This window comes from Pelodiscus sinensis, chromosome 4 (assembly GCF_049634645.1).
Source record: "Pelodiscus sinensis isolate JC-2024 chromosome 4, ASM4963464v1, whole genome shotgun sequence".
Classification (NCBI taxonomy): domain Eukaryota; kingdom Metazoa; phylum Chordata; order Testudines; family Trionychidae; genus Pelodiscus; species Pelodiscus sinensis.
Genome location: NC_134714.1, coordinates 17049774 through 17064954, shown reverse-complemented (window position 1 = coordinate 17064954; position 15181 = coordinate 17049774). Strand labels below are relative to the sequence as shown.

The 15181-nt window shown below is 41.9% G+C and overlaps 1 protein-coding gene across 2 annotated transcripts in view; it reads right to left on the bottom strand.

Moving 5' to 3' along the window:
- Positions 1–15181, bottom strand: part of JAG2 (jagged canonical Notch ligand 2) — a 108984-nt gene that overhangs the window by 43682 nt on the left and 50121 nt on the right. For both annotated transcript variants that reach the window (XM_006112741.4, XM_006112740.4), the window contains exons 4-5: positions 3957–4211; positions 2269–2329 (exon numbers count right to left, since the gene is read on the bottom strand). In XM_006112741.4, coding sequence (XP_006112803.2) covers positions 2269–2329; positions 3957–4211 — 316 coding nt within the window. The remainder of the gene's footprint in view (positions 1–2268; positions 2330–3956; positions 4212–15181) is intronic.

The following is a 15181-nucleotide window of genomic DNA, read 5'->3' as shown; positions in this document are numbered from 1 at the left end:
CCAAAGATGGCCCAGCAGCCTGAACCACAATTCAGAAGAGTAAATGCTCAGTTCCCCCCTCCCCCCCAAGGCTGTGTCTAGACTGCATCCCTTTTCCGTAAAAGGGATGCAAATTAGACACATCGCAATTGCAAATGAAGCAGGGATTTAAATCCCCCCGCTTCATTTGCATAAACATGGCTGCTGCTTTTTTCCGGCTCAGAGCTTTGCTGGAAAAAAGCGCCAGTCTAGACGGGGATCTTTCGGAAAATGAAGCCTTTTCCGAAAGATCCCTTACTCCTTATTTTAAGAGGAATAAGGGATCTTTTGGAAAAGGCTTCATTTTCCGAAAGATCCCCGTCTAGACTGGCGCTTTTTTCCGGCAAAGCTCCGAGACGGAAAAAAGCGGCAGTCATGTTTATGCAAATGAAGCAGGGGCGATTTAAATCCCCGCTTCATTTGCAATTGCGATGTGTCTAATTTACATCCCTTTTACGGAAAAAGGGATACAGTCTATACACAGCCCAAGTGTTTTCACACTGGGGAACTCTCTCAACTAAGTTGGCTGTCATTTGCCCAAGTCAAAGCCATGGTCTGAACTGGTGGCAGTGAAGTCATAAATGCATTTGATCACATTGTATGCAGAGGTGTTGTAGCTGTTTAATCCCAGGATATTAGACACACAAGGATAGGGGAAGTAATATCTTTTATTGGACCAATTTCTGATGGAGAGAGAAATACTTTCCAGTTTATACAGAGCTCTTCTTCAGGTCTGGAAAAGAACTCAAGAGTATCACAGCGAAACAAACTGTTTAGCACAGGGAGTTAAAACATATTTCAAAGAACCATTCAAGTTAAATGTTCTTTTAACACCTCTCCAGTCATAGGGAGGTTAAAAAACCCAACCTCTTTCTTGGGGGAAGGGTAGTTTAGTCCGTTATATAATTTCCTCCCTCTCTGCTTCTCCCCCTTTGTATTCCACAAAACAGGAACTAAACTCAGTCAGCCAAGGCTTTCATGTTGAGAGGTATTTTCTAACAAAAGAATGTGTCCAACAGTGACCTCAATGTTTTGATACGTAGGCAAGTATTACAGAATTACAGGAGAATGGACTGAGTTGTTCATGTTTGGCCACAAAATTGTGAGTAGCTGTATACGTGGCAAGTTTTGAGGAGTTGGGACAAGTACAAATTGAACCTCTCTGGTCTGGCAACATCCATGGTCTGGCAACATCCATGGTCTGGCATGATTTTAGTTAGCTGGATGTCCTCTTATCAAGGTTGTGGCCAATTTCCCCATGGTCCCATAAAGTTTGCTTATAGCCACCAGTCCCGGCTCTCAGTGTTTTGTGCTGTTATTTAGCTCTAATTTACTCCTAAATGTCCTCTAAAGCCTATGTAAGCACTAGAAGTGTTGGTAATGCTGCTAAACAATATTGATCTGTAGTTCAGCAAATTCTCTGGTTTGGCACCGGTCAGTTCCTGAAGGTGCCAGACTAGAGAGGTTCAACCTGTACATTAACAAAGTCCGCTGCAATAATGTAGCACTAGTTCTCTCTTGACCCATCTGGTTAGCAGGAATTAACCAATTCATGTTCACTGTGGCTGGGGCTACCTATTCTCCTTCCCTGTATTTTGAGGGTGGAGTTAAGTGGGTCTACCCAGACGAAACTAGAGTCTGGGCCATACCTAGGACCTGCAAGGAAACCCTAAGAACAGGCCTTGGGGCAGAATACTTGAACATTAAGTAAGACACAACTTAAGTTAAAATTATCACCTCAAGGAAAGGGTTGAGTTTGGCACTGATCCAGCATGTAACTTATGTGCTAGAGCTGGGAAAGGATCATCTACCCATATAATCCATTCTTTAAAGAATAAATAATCAACTGAAATGAAAGACTTCTTTGAAAAAATCTTTATGAGACCTATGGGAGACTTAGAAGTATTTAAAGTTAATACAAGTTAATACATTTTCCACTATTGCAGGTGATCTTTAAATAGAACAGGGTTGGTTGTTCAAAGTGCCTTATTTAATCCCAACTGTATTATTTGTAAATCCCTTCCATCACAAACACAGAAACAGACAACTTATGAAACTAATAAGTTCTGTGAAAATGTAAAGTCTGAGATATATATAACTTTATATTGCATAGATGGCTGGTTGGTGTAAATAAGGATTATTTTCCAATTTTTATTTTATATATTTTATTGCTAAAAATCACTGTTAAAAGCAGAGTACTGAAAACAGTGTTCTTCTCTCACACTAAAATAGCCAAATACATATACTTACTTGCATTCCCCAGGTATACTGCAACCCCCATGGAGTAAATTACATCCTTGTTTACATACAGCTGTGAACAGAAAAAAAGGTTTAGACTGCAGTTAGTATTGGCAGTACGACATCAGTTAATACAGGAAAAAAAAACCTAGCTCCTAGCCCAGCAATTAAATACATTTCATATTGGAGTAACTTATTTGTTGCTCATTCTTAATATAGTTTTCCTTCCAATTAATTAGTACATGGACAAACATCACAACACAACTATTTAAAAACTAATTCATTAAATCAACTATTAACATTTTTATAAAACCAACTTAAGTATCCTCTTGTTCAAGTGGGGATTTACAAACATCAATTACATTTTTAATGTTATACCAATTAATTGCTTTGTTACATAGATTCAGCCCCTTCAGTTAGGCAATCTTTTAAAATAAGATATGTACTACAGATTTAGAGAATAATCTGCTTTAAAAAAATTATATAATATTGCCAAAGACAGCTGTAAACTGGTGTTCTCTCTCATCTCTTTTGTCACAAGGAAAAAAGTTAGCGCTAATTACTCACTGAAAGATGGGAAGAAAAATGCTGTGGGATTAAACTGAAGATTCTGGATTAATTTAAAAAGGATTGCCCTTAAAATTTTGGTAATATTGACACTAAAGATATTTCAGCTTTGTAGAAATTTAAACAGCTTGATCCTCATTTTCAAACAAAGTTACAAGGTCTCTTTCCAGGACTGGAAAAATATATACATATATACTGTAGTGTTACTGAATCAGGTACTGTAACATTTTAATAAACCAAATCTTCATTTTAGAAATACAGGTTAAATCTCTCTACTCCGGAACCCTCGAGACCTGATCGGTGCCAAACCAGAGAATTTGCTGGACTACAGAAGGTCAATATTGTCAGCATTGCCAACACTTGAAAAGCTTACTGGGATGTTTAGAAGACATTTAGGAGTAAATTAGAGCTAATTAACAGCACAGAACACAGAGCCAGGACCAGTGGCTGTAAAACTTAATGGGACTGAGAAATTTGGCCACTCCCATGGTAAATGGACATTTGGCTAACTAAAATCATGCCAGACTATGGAGGTTGCTGAACCAGAGAGTGCCAGATTAGAGAGGTTCAACCTGTATGTTAAAAAGCTATAAATCATCACTATCTTAAAATGGTAGCTTCCTTTTTAACCAGTACCTCCAGTTTAAGTTAAAGGGACATTTAACTCACTGGTTTGAAGACTTCCTGGTTTACTCGGTAGTCAGTTAAGTCCTCTCTACAGCAACTAGATCCCTTTATCAATCAGATTTTGCCAAGAGCATCACTTCACTCTTACTAGATCCAGTCAGGATTTTTTTGATTTTTTTTTTTTAAGCAAATGAACATACATCCAGCAACAAAGCAGTGTTTGTATTCATAGTTGCAATTCAAAGCACAGTTTGTATTCATAGGGACAATGAATAAGTACTGAACCAGGGAAAGAGAGAATGATCAAGTCAGCTTATGGGTCAACTCAATGAATTTTTGGAATTGCCAGCAAACTGAAAAATCCATTGCTTGCCCAGCTGTAATAACAAGGTAAATCTATTTCTACTGTGCTAGTGCATATGACAGTACAGTTGGTGCAGCACTTTCATCTCAACAAGCCTTCAAGTTTCAACAAAAAAGTATGTAAAATAGTAAGCAAAAAATACCTTGTTTACATTCTTCTCCCATCCAACCTTCCATGCAGGCTTTGTTTCCGTATTGGTCACATGTGTAGTGACCAACGAAGTCATTACGAGGCCCGCAAAATTTATTGCACCGTGTGCTGTAGTAATTCTCATCACATTTCACTCTTATTTGCACTTCAAACTGAGCTACGGGCCCCTTAAATGGTAGGTTCTTCCACCGATCCTCTGGGTTGATCATACCAGCATACGCCACTCTCTCTATTAACAGTTCTTCATCTTTTTTTAAAAGAGAAAACAGAAACTCTCAAGCCTGATACACATATACATAAGATTTTTTTCTGCATTAATTGACAGAAAACTTCAGTTTAAAAAAACCACACCCCTTGAATTGCTCAAGAGCTACTAATGCCAAATTTATTTATTTTTTCTGCCTTGCAAAGTAACATAACTTTTAAAAAAATAGCCCAGAAGAAAAAAAAAATTAAAAATGGAACATAATAGGAAATGGCTTTTTGTTAATGCATCCAAAAACATCATAACCACACACGTGCCAAACAAGTTTCTTTACAGGAGGCAGTTTTTCATTATTCTTATATTACAGTCTTCCTAAATCCAGTAAACAAGTTGTTGGAATAAGGGTTTCTCTGATATGAGTAATTTAAAAACAAAAAAGCAAAGTATGTTCAACTAGGTTACTCTAAATAGATACACAATTGTATCCCTCAATAAATCCTGTTTTATTTATGTCCACCTCTTGTGATCTTCCTCCAAAATTTTAAAAAAAATGTGTAAACGAGACTGCGTGTGTTATTTGGAAGCAAGACATCTAGAATTAAAGTAAATGCATAGTAATACACGGAATATTCATGATTTCATCACTTCTTTTTTCAGTACAATTAAATGAATAGAATTTCACCATTGTGTAACTTTTATATTATTCTCTAGGAAATGCCAGTCTAAAAAAGAAGAAGCATGGCCATTGGCCATCACAGTAAATTTAAAGGACTGAGTGGACATGAAGCCTTAAGTAGTCTCACCCGAGAAGAGGGTTACAGGACAGAGGGTTAGGGAATGCTACTATTACACACAGTTCATAGATGGAAGAATTAACCTTTCAATGCTAGCAATCATTTTAATGAGAGATGGCAAACATTTTCAGGAATTTGTTCTCCAGAAGAGAACTTTCGCTATCATTTAAAAACCAATAGTAAGCATCACTTCCCCTACTCCAGACGCTATGTATATAAAATCCTCAAAGCCTTAATACCATTTACTTCCTGAAGTTGATCTAGAAATCTAAATTGCACAGACTTTTTACTCTTATCTAGAGGTTATAGCAATCCCTAAAGTGGCTATGTATGTACGTACATACGTACTTCCTGCACTTTAACAAGATATGCTAAATAAAGATACATTAGCATTTGTCTTCTTTGAACACCAAATGTTTCACATAAATAAAAATAAAGAAAAATAAAGCACAAAAAGGAAAGGTTAGGTCAACACATAGTTTCCACCTAAAAATACCAAGTCTCAAGGTCCGTGATTCACATTTAGCCCAGGTCAGGCTGGTAGTGAATGACACTATTAACTACTGTATGGGTTCAGCTCCCTATGGAAGGTTAGTTTGTGTTGTCTATCCAGTTGCTAACAGACCATCATAATTATCATAACAATCTTGTTGGAAGTCTTAGAAGATGGACATGAGACCAGTGACCCTTTTTGCCCTGACCGTTGCTGGGCACTGACGGTATGGGTCTATTGCTTTAGTTATACCTCTTTGGTAAAGACCAGAGCACTTCAGTGGGACAGGAGGTCAAGTGAACATTTTTCAAGTAAAAGTCATTCAAACATTAAAAGGAAAAAAAAAAGACCATAAACGTATACTCTACAGAAGTACAAGTCCTTATTCCCTAGATCAGAATGTACTAGTATTACCTGTGAAGTTCTCATTAGCCTATGCTATCTATATCTTCCCTTCAAAAATTAAAGAACTCAGATATAAGAATTATGCACGTTTAGTTCAAGAATGGCAAGGTGCTCAAGTTTCAGTGGGAAGGCCCAAATCCTCCTGCCCAATAAATAGTTAGAATAAAAGTTAGAAGTGAACACAAAAAGTAGTAACGTACTAGTAACATAAGAAAACTATTTTTTAAGTCTATTCAGATAGTCTTATATTTAAAACGGATTTTAAAATTAGATAAGTTCAAATATCTGTCTACTGCTGTTCTTTATGGACAAGCCCATAAGTCCTTATGTGGATTTTTGTCTGCAACACCACAACCAGTTCAGAATAGGCAAAATGGACCACTCTAAAGCTCTCCAGAGAAGAAATTTTAAAGCCAAATAATCGAACAGTTGAAGTTCCAGACTAACACAGCTATCCCTCGGACTTTCAAACAAAGCCAAAAAGGACACATTAAAAACTAGTGTGATGTATCACATGAGAAAAAAGTTAATGACTGTGAGATCCAAATATCTATATTTATATATGTTACCATCACCCTTTTTCTTTAAAAACCTGCAGGAAAAGAACCAAGCGAGAGAAGGATGTTGATTCTACTCTAATTACTAGGTTGTTTACCCTTAACCTCAATACAGTGGCACTGTTCTTCAGTTAAGAACCTACATGACTTCAAGGACTGACTATTGTGGTGGCTCTAGCATTGATAACTGTTTTCCAAATGTGAGAAATCTACAATATGTCCACAAATTAAGAGCTGCAATGACTATCTCCACATCTTGGATAAACCCACTGAGGTATTGCTATCCACCTGACTTAAGACTGAATTGAAAGGAGGAGCTTCGAAGGAAAAAAAAAAAAAAAAAAAGCCAGATACCTGTTTCCATAACTGTTGTTCTTTGAGATGTGTGGCTCATGTCCATTCAAAGTAGGTGTGCGTGATCGCCACATGCACTACTGCACCAGAAAATTTTCCTTCAGCAGTACCCATGGAGTACTTTGCTGTGCTACATAGCACACCGCCAGGCCCCTCTCTCTCCAAGTTCCTTCCTGCCAGAAACCCCAACAGAGAGGATGGAGAGTGGGACACTGAATGGACGTGAGCAACAGAACTTGAAGACCACCAGTAACAGGGTAACTGTCTTTTCTTCAAGTACTTGCTCATATTCATTCAAAGCAGGGGACTCCAAACAGAATCTGTGCAGGTGGGTAGGAGTTTAAGGACATGATGAAAGCAATACAGCTCTGCTGAATCCTGCATTGTCTTTGGCCTGAGTAATGCATCATTAGCGTATGCACGCATGTATGTCCACGTCACGCCTTTGCAGAGGTCTTGACTAGGGACATGGGCCAGGTAGACCACGAAGGAGGCCTGCACTGCCGGAATGAGCTGGGACCAGTGAAGGCAGCTCTACCCACACCAGATCATAGCACGTATTGATACGGGATGTAATCCATTTGGAGATCTGCTGTGAGGATACCGGGAGACCCTTCGTGCATTCGGTATACACCACAAACAACTAGAAAGACTTGTGAAAAGGTTTTGTCCGTTCCAGGTAAAAAGCAAGAGCCCTCCTGACATCCAGCACGTGGAGGTGATATCCTCACTGGACGTATGCAGCTCTGGGTAGAAGACTGGAAAGAAGATATCCTGGCCTATGTGGAAGGCTGACACCACCTTGGGTAGAAATGCAGGATGAGGTCAAAGCTGAACCTTATCCTTGAAAATGATATATGACGGTTCCAATGTGAAGGCATGAAGTTTGGACACCCTCCTTGCAGGATGTAATTACTGCTAAGAAGGTCACCTTGGCAGAAAGGAGCAACAGAGGGCAGGAGATCAATGAGAGTTCCTCTCTGCCTAGCGAGGATCACGTTGAAGTCTCACTGAGGAAGAGAGTCTGGGACCTGCAGGAAAAGCCGCTCAAGATCTTTCAGAAATCTTGCTGTGACGTCTTAACACAAAAGAGATTCACCTTGAGATTCTCCAAGACACTTTATGCACACAGAGTGCCCATCCAAAATGGGCATAGCATCCCGGCACGACTCACTCTTAAAACCGGCATCAGGTGCGGGAAAAGAGAAAAAAAAAAAAAAAAAAAAAAAAAGAGGTGGGCTGATGACGACAGAAGAAAAAAAAATTTTTTTTGCTATAGGGTAGGATGGGGGTCTTAAAACTTGGAAATATGAGGTAATTAAGGGGAAATAACCAGTTTTATGTTGTTTTTCTGTAGAAACAGTGGAAGGAGAGAAACTCCGTCTGCTGCTGAGGACGGTAGAGAAGGAACAGAGGGGGCCGTGTGCTGCGCACGTCTAACACACAAATGGCATGAGGAGGTGCCACGGTACGAGTGTGGCGAATACTGCTAGAAAAATCTCCAGTCGCCAGTGCAAGGATGCGCCAGCACCCGGACTGGAGCCCTCATGGAGACACACATCTCGAAGAAGAACCAAGCGGCCCTGAATCAGCAGATGGAAGGCTGAAATTACAGTGAAATGCTCTCTGACTGATGCCAGGGCAAGACTTCATGTTTCAAAAGAAGGAGGCAATTGAGGAATGATTGCAGAAGAGGCTCAACAGGGTCAATTCTTCGCAGAGCAACCCACACCGAGAAATGGGTGCACTTTGCTGAATAGGTGAACTTGGTAGACTGGTTTCAGACTTTCCAAGAGAACCCATCTTACCTTGTACAAACAGAATAGCTCCTCAGGATTAAAATCATGGAGTAACCATGCTGTGAGGTGGAGGGCAGCAGGTAAGGGTGCAGAAAGCGACCCATGTCCTGGGACAACACATCTGCCCAGATCAGAGGTAGTCGAGGCAGCTGCACAGAGATTTGAGAGAGTATTGTACCAATGTTGGTGCAGCCAAGCAAGAGCGATGAGGATATCATAATCTGCCTTCTGTCTAATTTTCTGCAGAACCTTGCTGACCAGAGTAAACTAAGGGAATGAACTGAGGAAACCTTTGGAGCAAAAAAGAGGAAAGCATCCACAAGGGTGCCTTCCTCTCAACCCAGTCTAGAGCTGAATTTGGGGCACTTCGTACTCTGCCTGAACAGATCTACTTTGGGAGTATGTCACTCTCAGAAGAAAATGGAAGCAACTTCTGGGTGAAAAGCTCACTCATGGTGAGACAAGAACTGCCTGCTGAGCCAGTCTGCTATGGCATTCCTGGCTCCTTAGAGATACTGGGCTTCCAAGGAGATGTTGTGGTGAACACAGAAGTCCCAGAGTTGGACTGCCTCTTGCCAGCCCCCGCCTGTGATGTAAAATTGTGGCCATGTTTTCTGTGAAGACTGTGACCACCCCCGCCCAGCAGGTGGGGAAGGAACACCTTGCATGCCCTCCAAACTGCTCTGAGCTCTGATGTTTATGTGGAGATTTACCTCCTCTGGATGCCACCAACCCTGTGTCTGGAATGTGGCAATATGGGCACCCCAGTTCTAATTGGAGGCACCAGAAACTTGGCCTTCGGGATTAAAAAAAATTAAGAGGGGCAAAAACAGCAGTCCCTGTACTGGGGTGGAACTTCTACTGCTCCCGGGAGCACTCCTCCACCTCTTGTTTGAGAAGTTTCTTATGAAAGGGCTCCCTGAAGAGGGGCAGGAGGGGAAGAGGAGAGTCTGAGCATGTAGCCATGTTGCACAGGGGCTAGAACCCAGCAGCCAGTGGTAATAATATGCCAAGCTGAGAGGAGGTGGGCAGAAAAGAAAGCGGAAGGATCCGGTCTCTGCAGAGGCATGTCTTCCCTGTGCATCCCCTCAAATAGGGTGCTTGCCAGATGGCTTGGAGCTGGCTGGAAGTGAGGCAGAGGCTATCTGTTTGGCTAATGCCCAAAGGGGCTGGGTCAAGCTTTGGGTAGGACCCTTTGAGTAGAGATGGATATGGTATAAACTTCTTCCTCTCCAGCCCTGAGGAACACAATCCCAAAGTTTTCAAGATAGTACGGGAGTCCTTAAGGCTATACAACTTAGTATCAGTATGTAGTGCAAACAGGGCCACTTCATAAAAAAGGAGGTCCTGGATAGAGTGCTAGACCTCCAGTGATAGGTTTGAGAGGAGAAGCCATGCTACCTGGCACATGGACACTGCGGATGCCATTAAGTGGGCTGATAAGTCCACTGTATTAGAAGTTGCCTGCAATGCGGCTGTATCAGAGGCTGCCTGGCTGTTGATGCTCCTTTATTGGCCAGAGCCCCAAACTCCTTGGAGGATTCTACTAGCGACGACTCAAACCTGGACACTGTTGAAATCACGATCTTCCAAGTATTCCAGGTATTGCCAGGTAAGACTTGAACTTGTGGGAATCAATGTGAATAGTCTCGCCACCGATGCAGATCACAACTTTTCCATGCCATTCTGTTTTGGGCAGTTTTTGTCTATGTTCTTCCATAAAGGATCCACCCAATGCGCTGGAGGCCTTCCTCTTGTTCTTTTTATGTCTCATGGATACCAATGAAGTATACATGCTGTCCACCTGTTTTGCCTCGGTCTTGCTACATGGCCAGCCCATCTCCTTTTCCGATCATATATAACTTGGATATCATTGACACTGCTTCTTGCGTGCAGATCATCAATAGTAGCATGCTATTACCTACCTACACCCACCATGGATCTTTCCTTTGCTCTTTGGGTGATTTGCAGCTTTAATTCTTCTGTAAGTGTCATGTTCCAGGTTTCGCAGTCATACCGGAAGGATACTGGTGTTAAAGAGATGGGCTTTCATGGTGGTGGAAAGTTTAGGACAGACAAAAACACTACACAGACTCCCAAAGGCAATCCAGCCTGACCACCTCCTCCTACTCAACTCCAGACCCAACTCACTGTCCATCTGCAACCTTGTCCAAGATATACATATTGATCTACCAGCTCAACAGTCTGTCCATACAACTGCATTATGTACTCTGAACAACATGCGTTTTTCATCCACTTCAATTTTCCAGTACGGATGGTCAGGCCAATCTTCTTCATGTTCTTACTGATGTCACTGAGGACAGTTTGCAATGTTGTGGGTTTCGAAGCAATTAGGACAATGTCATCTGCAAAAAGGAGCATCTGAAGAACCTCGCCATCAACCAGAAATCCATCTTTCGCTTTGATCTTCTGCAGTATGTCTTCCAGGATGCTGGCAAACAACTTCGGTGAACAAATGTCCCCCTGCTTTACACCTCGTTTAACTTCAATGGTCAAGGAATCATTAAAAAGTGTAATTTCCATAGTTACATCCATCATGGAATCTTGTATGAGTAACATACACTGCAAAAGGAGATCCCTTAAAATTGCATTTTGTTCCACTGAGTCAAAGCTTTTTTTAAAGTCAATGAATAACAAGTATACTGGGATCTTGTATTCTCTACACCACAAAAATATGGCCCACTGTGGAGAATCCCCTACGAAAGCCCACCAGTTCCCATCTTATGTTTTCCTCAAGGACACCTTCAATGCGGGCATAGAGCGTTCTCAAAGACTTTATACATATGAGAAAGCAGACCAAAATAAGGGCCTGATAATTTGCCAGCCATATCTGGAAACTTGACAAGGAATAAACCTGATGACTTAACAAATCTACCCTCCTCAAGTCTTTATTCCTTGGGGTTGGGATGGGTTGCCCTGGTCTCTCTGTGGTTTACTGCCTCCATCACGAGAGGAGGAGCGAAGAGGCGTCTGCCATAGGGCCTTCACTATCTTAGCTACACCCTCCCTTGGCCAGAGCGACCTGACCCAACAAACCAAACAGGGTGTCTGTGGCCTTCTACTCTTCCCCCTCTTGGAGGTCTAACTTTGCTGCCACCCTCTTTAAAACATTCTCATGGGCCCTGGTGACTTGGGGGAACACCAGAGGGGATGCCACTATAACTTCGTCTGGCAAGGAGGCGGAGGAGGCTTGGTACAATTGTCTCATCTTTCATCAAGGGTGGGTCTTTTTCCTTCTGCATCAGTGGGATGGTGGGTCTGACCAACTCCGGTGCTGTAGTCTGACTGGGAAGGAGACCAGAGGGCATATCTGAAGCCCCTGAAAGAGTGACCTGGAATTAGAGGAAAACCCCATGGAATCTATTGACACCATTGTGAAGGCCACAGTACCAGAGACCACTGCATCAGCTCTGAGCCATCTGCAGTACTGACTGGAGCAATTCAGGCTGCAGTACCAAGGACTGGGTTGGAGGAAGAGAATGGGGTTCTGACGCAATGCTAAGTGATCTCACACTGGCTGAGGCCCAGGGAATGCTGAGGTTTAGGGGAGCGGGCATGCCAGTGAGAGTGACCAACACTGGTCTCTATACTCTATTCTATTCTAACATTAAAAACTTAACATTAACAAATCTCCGGGACCGGATAGCATTCATGCAAGGGTTCTAAAAGAACTCAAATGGGAAATTGCTGAGCTATTATCTGTGGTTTGTAACCTATCCCTTAAATTGGCCTCTGTACCTAATGACTGGAAGGTAGCCAGCGTGACACCAATATTTAAAAAGGGCTCTAGAGGCAATCCTGGCAATTACAGACTGGTAAGTCTAACTTCAGTACCGGGCATAGTAGTCAATACAATAATAAAGAATAAAATTGTGAAGCATGTAGAAGAACATATTTTGTTGGACAAAAGTCAGCATGGTTTCTGTAAAGGGAAATCCTGTCTTACTAATCTATTAGAGTTCTTTGAAGGGGTTAACAAACATGCAGACAAGGGGGGGGTCCAGTAGATATAGTATACTTAGATTTTCAGAAAGCCTTTACAAGGTCCCTCACCAAAGGCTCTTGTGTAAATTACATGGCCATGGAATAAGAGGGAAGGTCCTTTCTTGGATTGAGAACTCGTTAAAAGACAGGAAACAAAGGGCAGGAATAAATTGTAAATTTTCAGAATGGAGAGGGGTAACTAGTGGTGTCCCCCAAGCGGGAGTCCTGGGACCAATCCCTTTCAACTTATTCATAAATGATCTGGAGAAAGGGGCAAACGGTGAGGTGGTAAAGTTTGCAGATGATACCAAACTGTTTAGGATAGTCAAGACAGAAGCAGACTGTGAGGGACTCCAAGAAGATCTCACCAAACAGTGATTGGACAACAAAATGGCAAATGAAATTTAATGTGGATAAGTGTAAAGTAATGCACATCGGAAAAATAACCCCAACTATATGTACAGTATAATGGGGACTAATTTGGCTAGAACAAATCAGGAAAGATCTTGGGAGTTATCGTGGACAGTTCTCTGAAAACTTCCACGCAATATGCAGCAGCAGTCAAAGGCAAATAGGATGCTAGGAATTAAGAAAGGGATAGAAAATAAGACCCAGAATATCTTACTGCCCCTGTATAAAACTATGGTATGCCCACATCTTGAATACTGTGTACAGATGTGATCTCCTCACCTCAAAAAAGATATTTTGGCCTTGGAAAGGGTTCAGAAAAGGGCAACTAAAATGATTAGGGGTTTGGAACGGGTCCCGTATGAGGAGAGGTTAAAGCGACTGGCACTTTTCAGTTTAGAAAAGAGGAGACTGAGGGAGGATATGATAGAGGTATATAAAATCATGAGTGGTGTGGAGAGGGTCGATAAAGAAAAGTTATTTATTAGTTCCCATAATAGAAGAACTAGAGGACACCACATGAAATTAATGGGTAGCAGGTTTAAAACTAATAAAAGAAAGTTCTTCACACAGAGTGTAGTCAACCTGTGGAACTCCTTGCCAGAGGAGGCTGTGAAGGCTAGGACTATAATAGAGTTTAAAGAGAAGCTAGATAATTTCATGGAGGTTAGGTCCATAGAAGGCTATTAGCCAGGGGATAAAATGGTGTCCTTGGCCTCTGTCAGAGGCTGGAGAGGGATGGCAGGAGACAAATCATTTGATCATTGTCTTCGGTCCACACTCTCTGGGGCACCTAGTGCTGGCCACTGTCGGCAGACAGGATACTGGGCTAGATGGACCTTTGGTCTGACCCAGTACGCCCGTTCTTATGTACCCATCCTGGGAGAATGGTGATTGGCATTAAGAGGAGGACACTCAGTGCCACGATAGGCAGTCCACATGGGCGTTGCTAACAGGCATAGTCCTGCGATAGTTAGCACATGATTTGAAGCCAGAGGAGTGAGGTATGCCCTGTCCCCAGGCTATATCCCTAACAGGTACTACTTTTAAAAACTAAAACAGAGGAAGCAACGCAGAGTCTTGTGGCATCTTAGAAACTAACAGATTTATTAGGGCATAAGCTTTAGTGGGTAAAACCCGCTTCAGGGGGTGCTATTAACAATTAAAAGAACTGTTAACACTTGAAAAGGCTGTAGCTATGCTGGAGCAAGCAGTTTCAAGCACCATAACTGACAGCAAGAAGAACTGGGGGAGGGATGGGCCCAGCAACACGCTATGTAATGCTGCATATACGTGCCACTCCAGGGGGTGCTGGAGCCAGTGCCCTATGGGTACTGCCTAGAGTAGGGATGTGAATGGCTAGTCGACTAGTCACTTCTTCCACTCCTTGTTGCCTCTATCAAAAAGAGGCAGGAAGGGGAGGGGAAAAGAGGAGGGTGTGCTTCAAAGTGGCATTACCAGATCCTGGGCTTCATGTGGTGCTGCAGCTTTGAAATGCTAGGTCCCTCTTTGGCCCCATGCTCTCCGCAGCGCTTTTGTCTTTGAAGTGTAGCAACAGCCCTGGGGCTGTTGCTACACTTCCAAGGTGGAGGCGCCCTTATCGACTAATCTATGCAAACTGCATCAACTATTTGATTAGTCAATTAATCAAAATTTTACATCCTTAGCGGAGAGAAAATTTTCCAGCACCTGCTCATGTGGTGAGCACACACACCTACTATTAATGAACATGAGCATGCACTTGAAAGAATGAAATATTAAATATTTGTGGGCTAGTACATATTCATTAGATTCAGCTAAGGCATTGACATATTGATTATTTCTGGAAGAGCTGATGCAAGCAGAACCTTGTTCTCACAAATCTCAAGTGAGATTCAAATCTCCCCATTTTGCCTTTTCAGAAGAAGTTAACCATCCTGGAAAATACTTTCATTTTTGGGAATTCTTCCTAGAGCTCCTTGCCGGACAGATGTTTAGAAGCCTAAATAAGTAATTCAAGCAATTGGCTCTGAACCAAATAGCAAGGTAAGTTGGAAGAAGGGAAGAAAAAAAGTTGTTCATCAGCTTTCAGAATGCAGTGTTATTAGGATCATAATTCTACTTCCAGAGTACAGATGAAGACAACCCCTAAATACCATGATTGTTTTAAAAGAGGGTCTGCAATGTGGGGTCAGGAGCTGGCCTATTTAAAGAACAG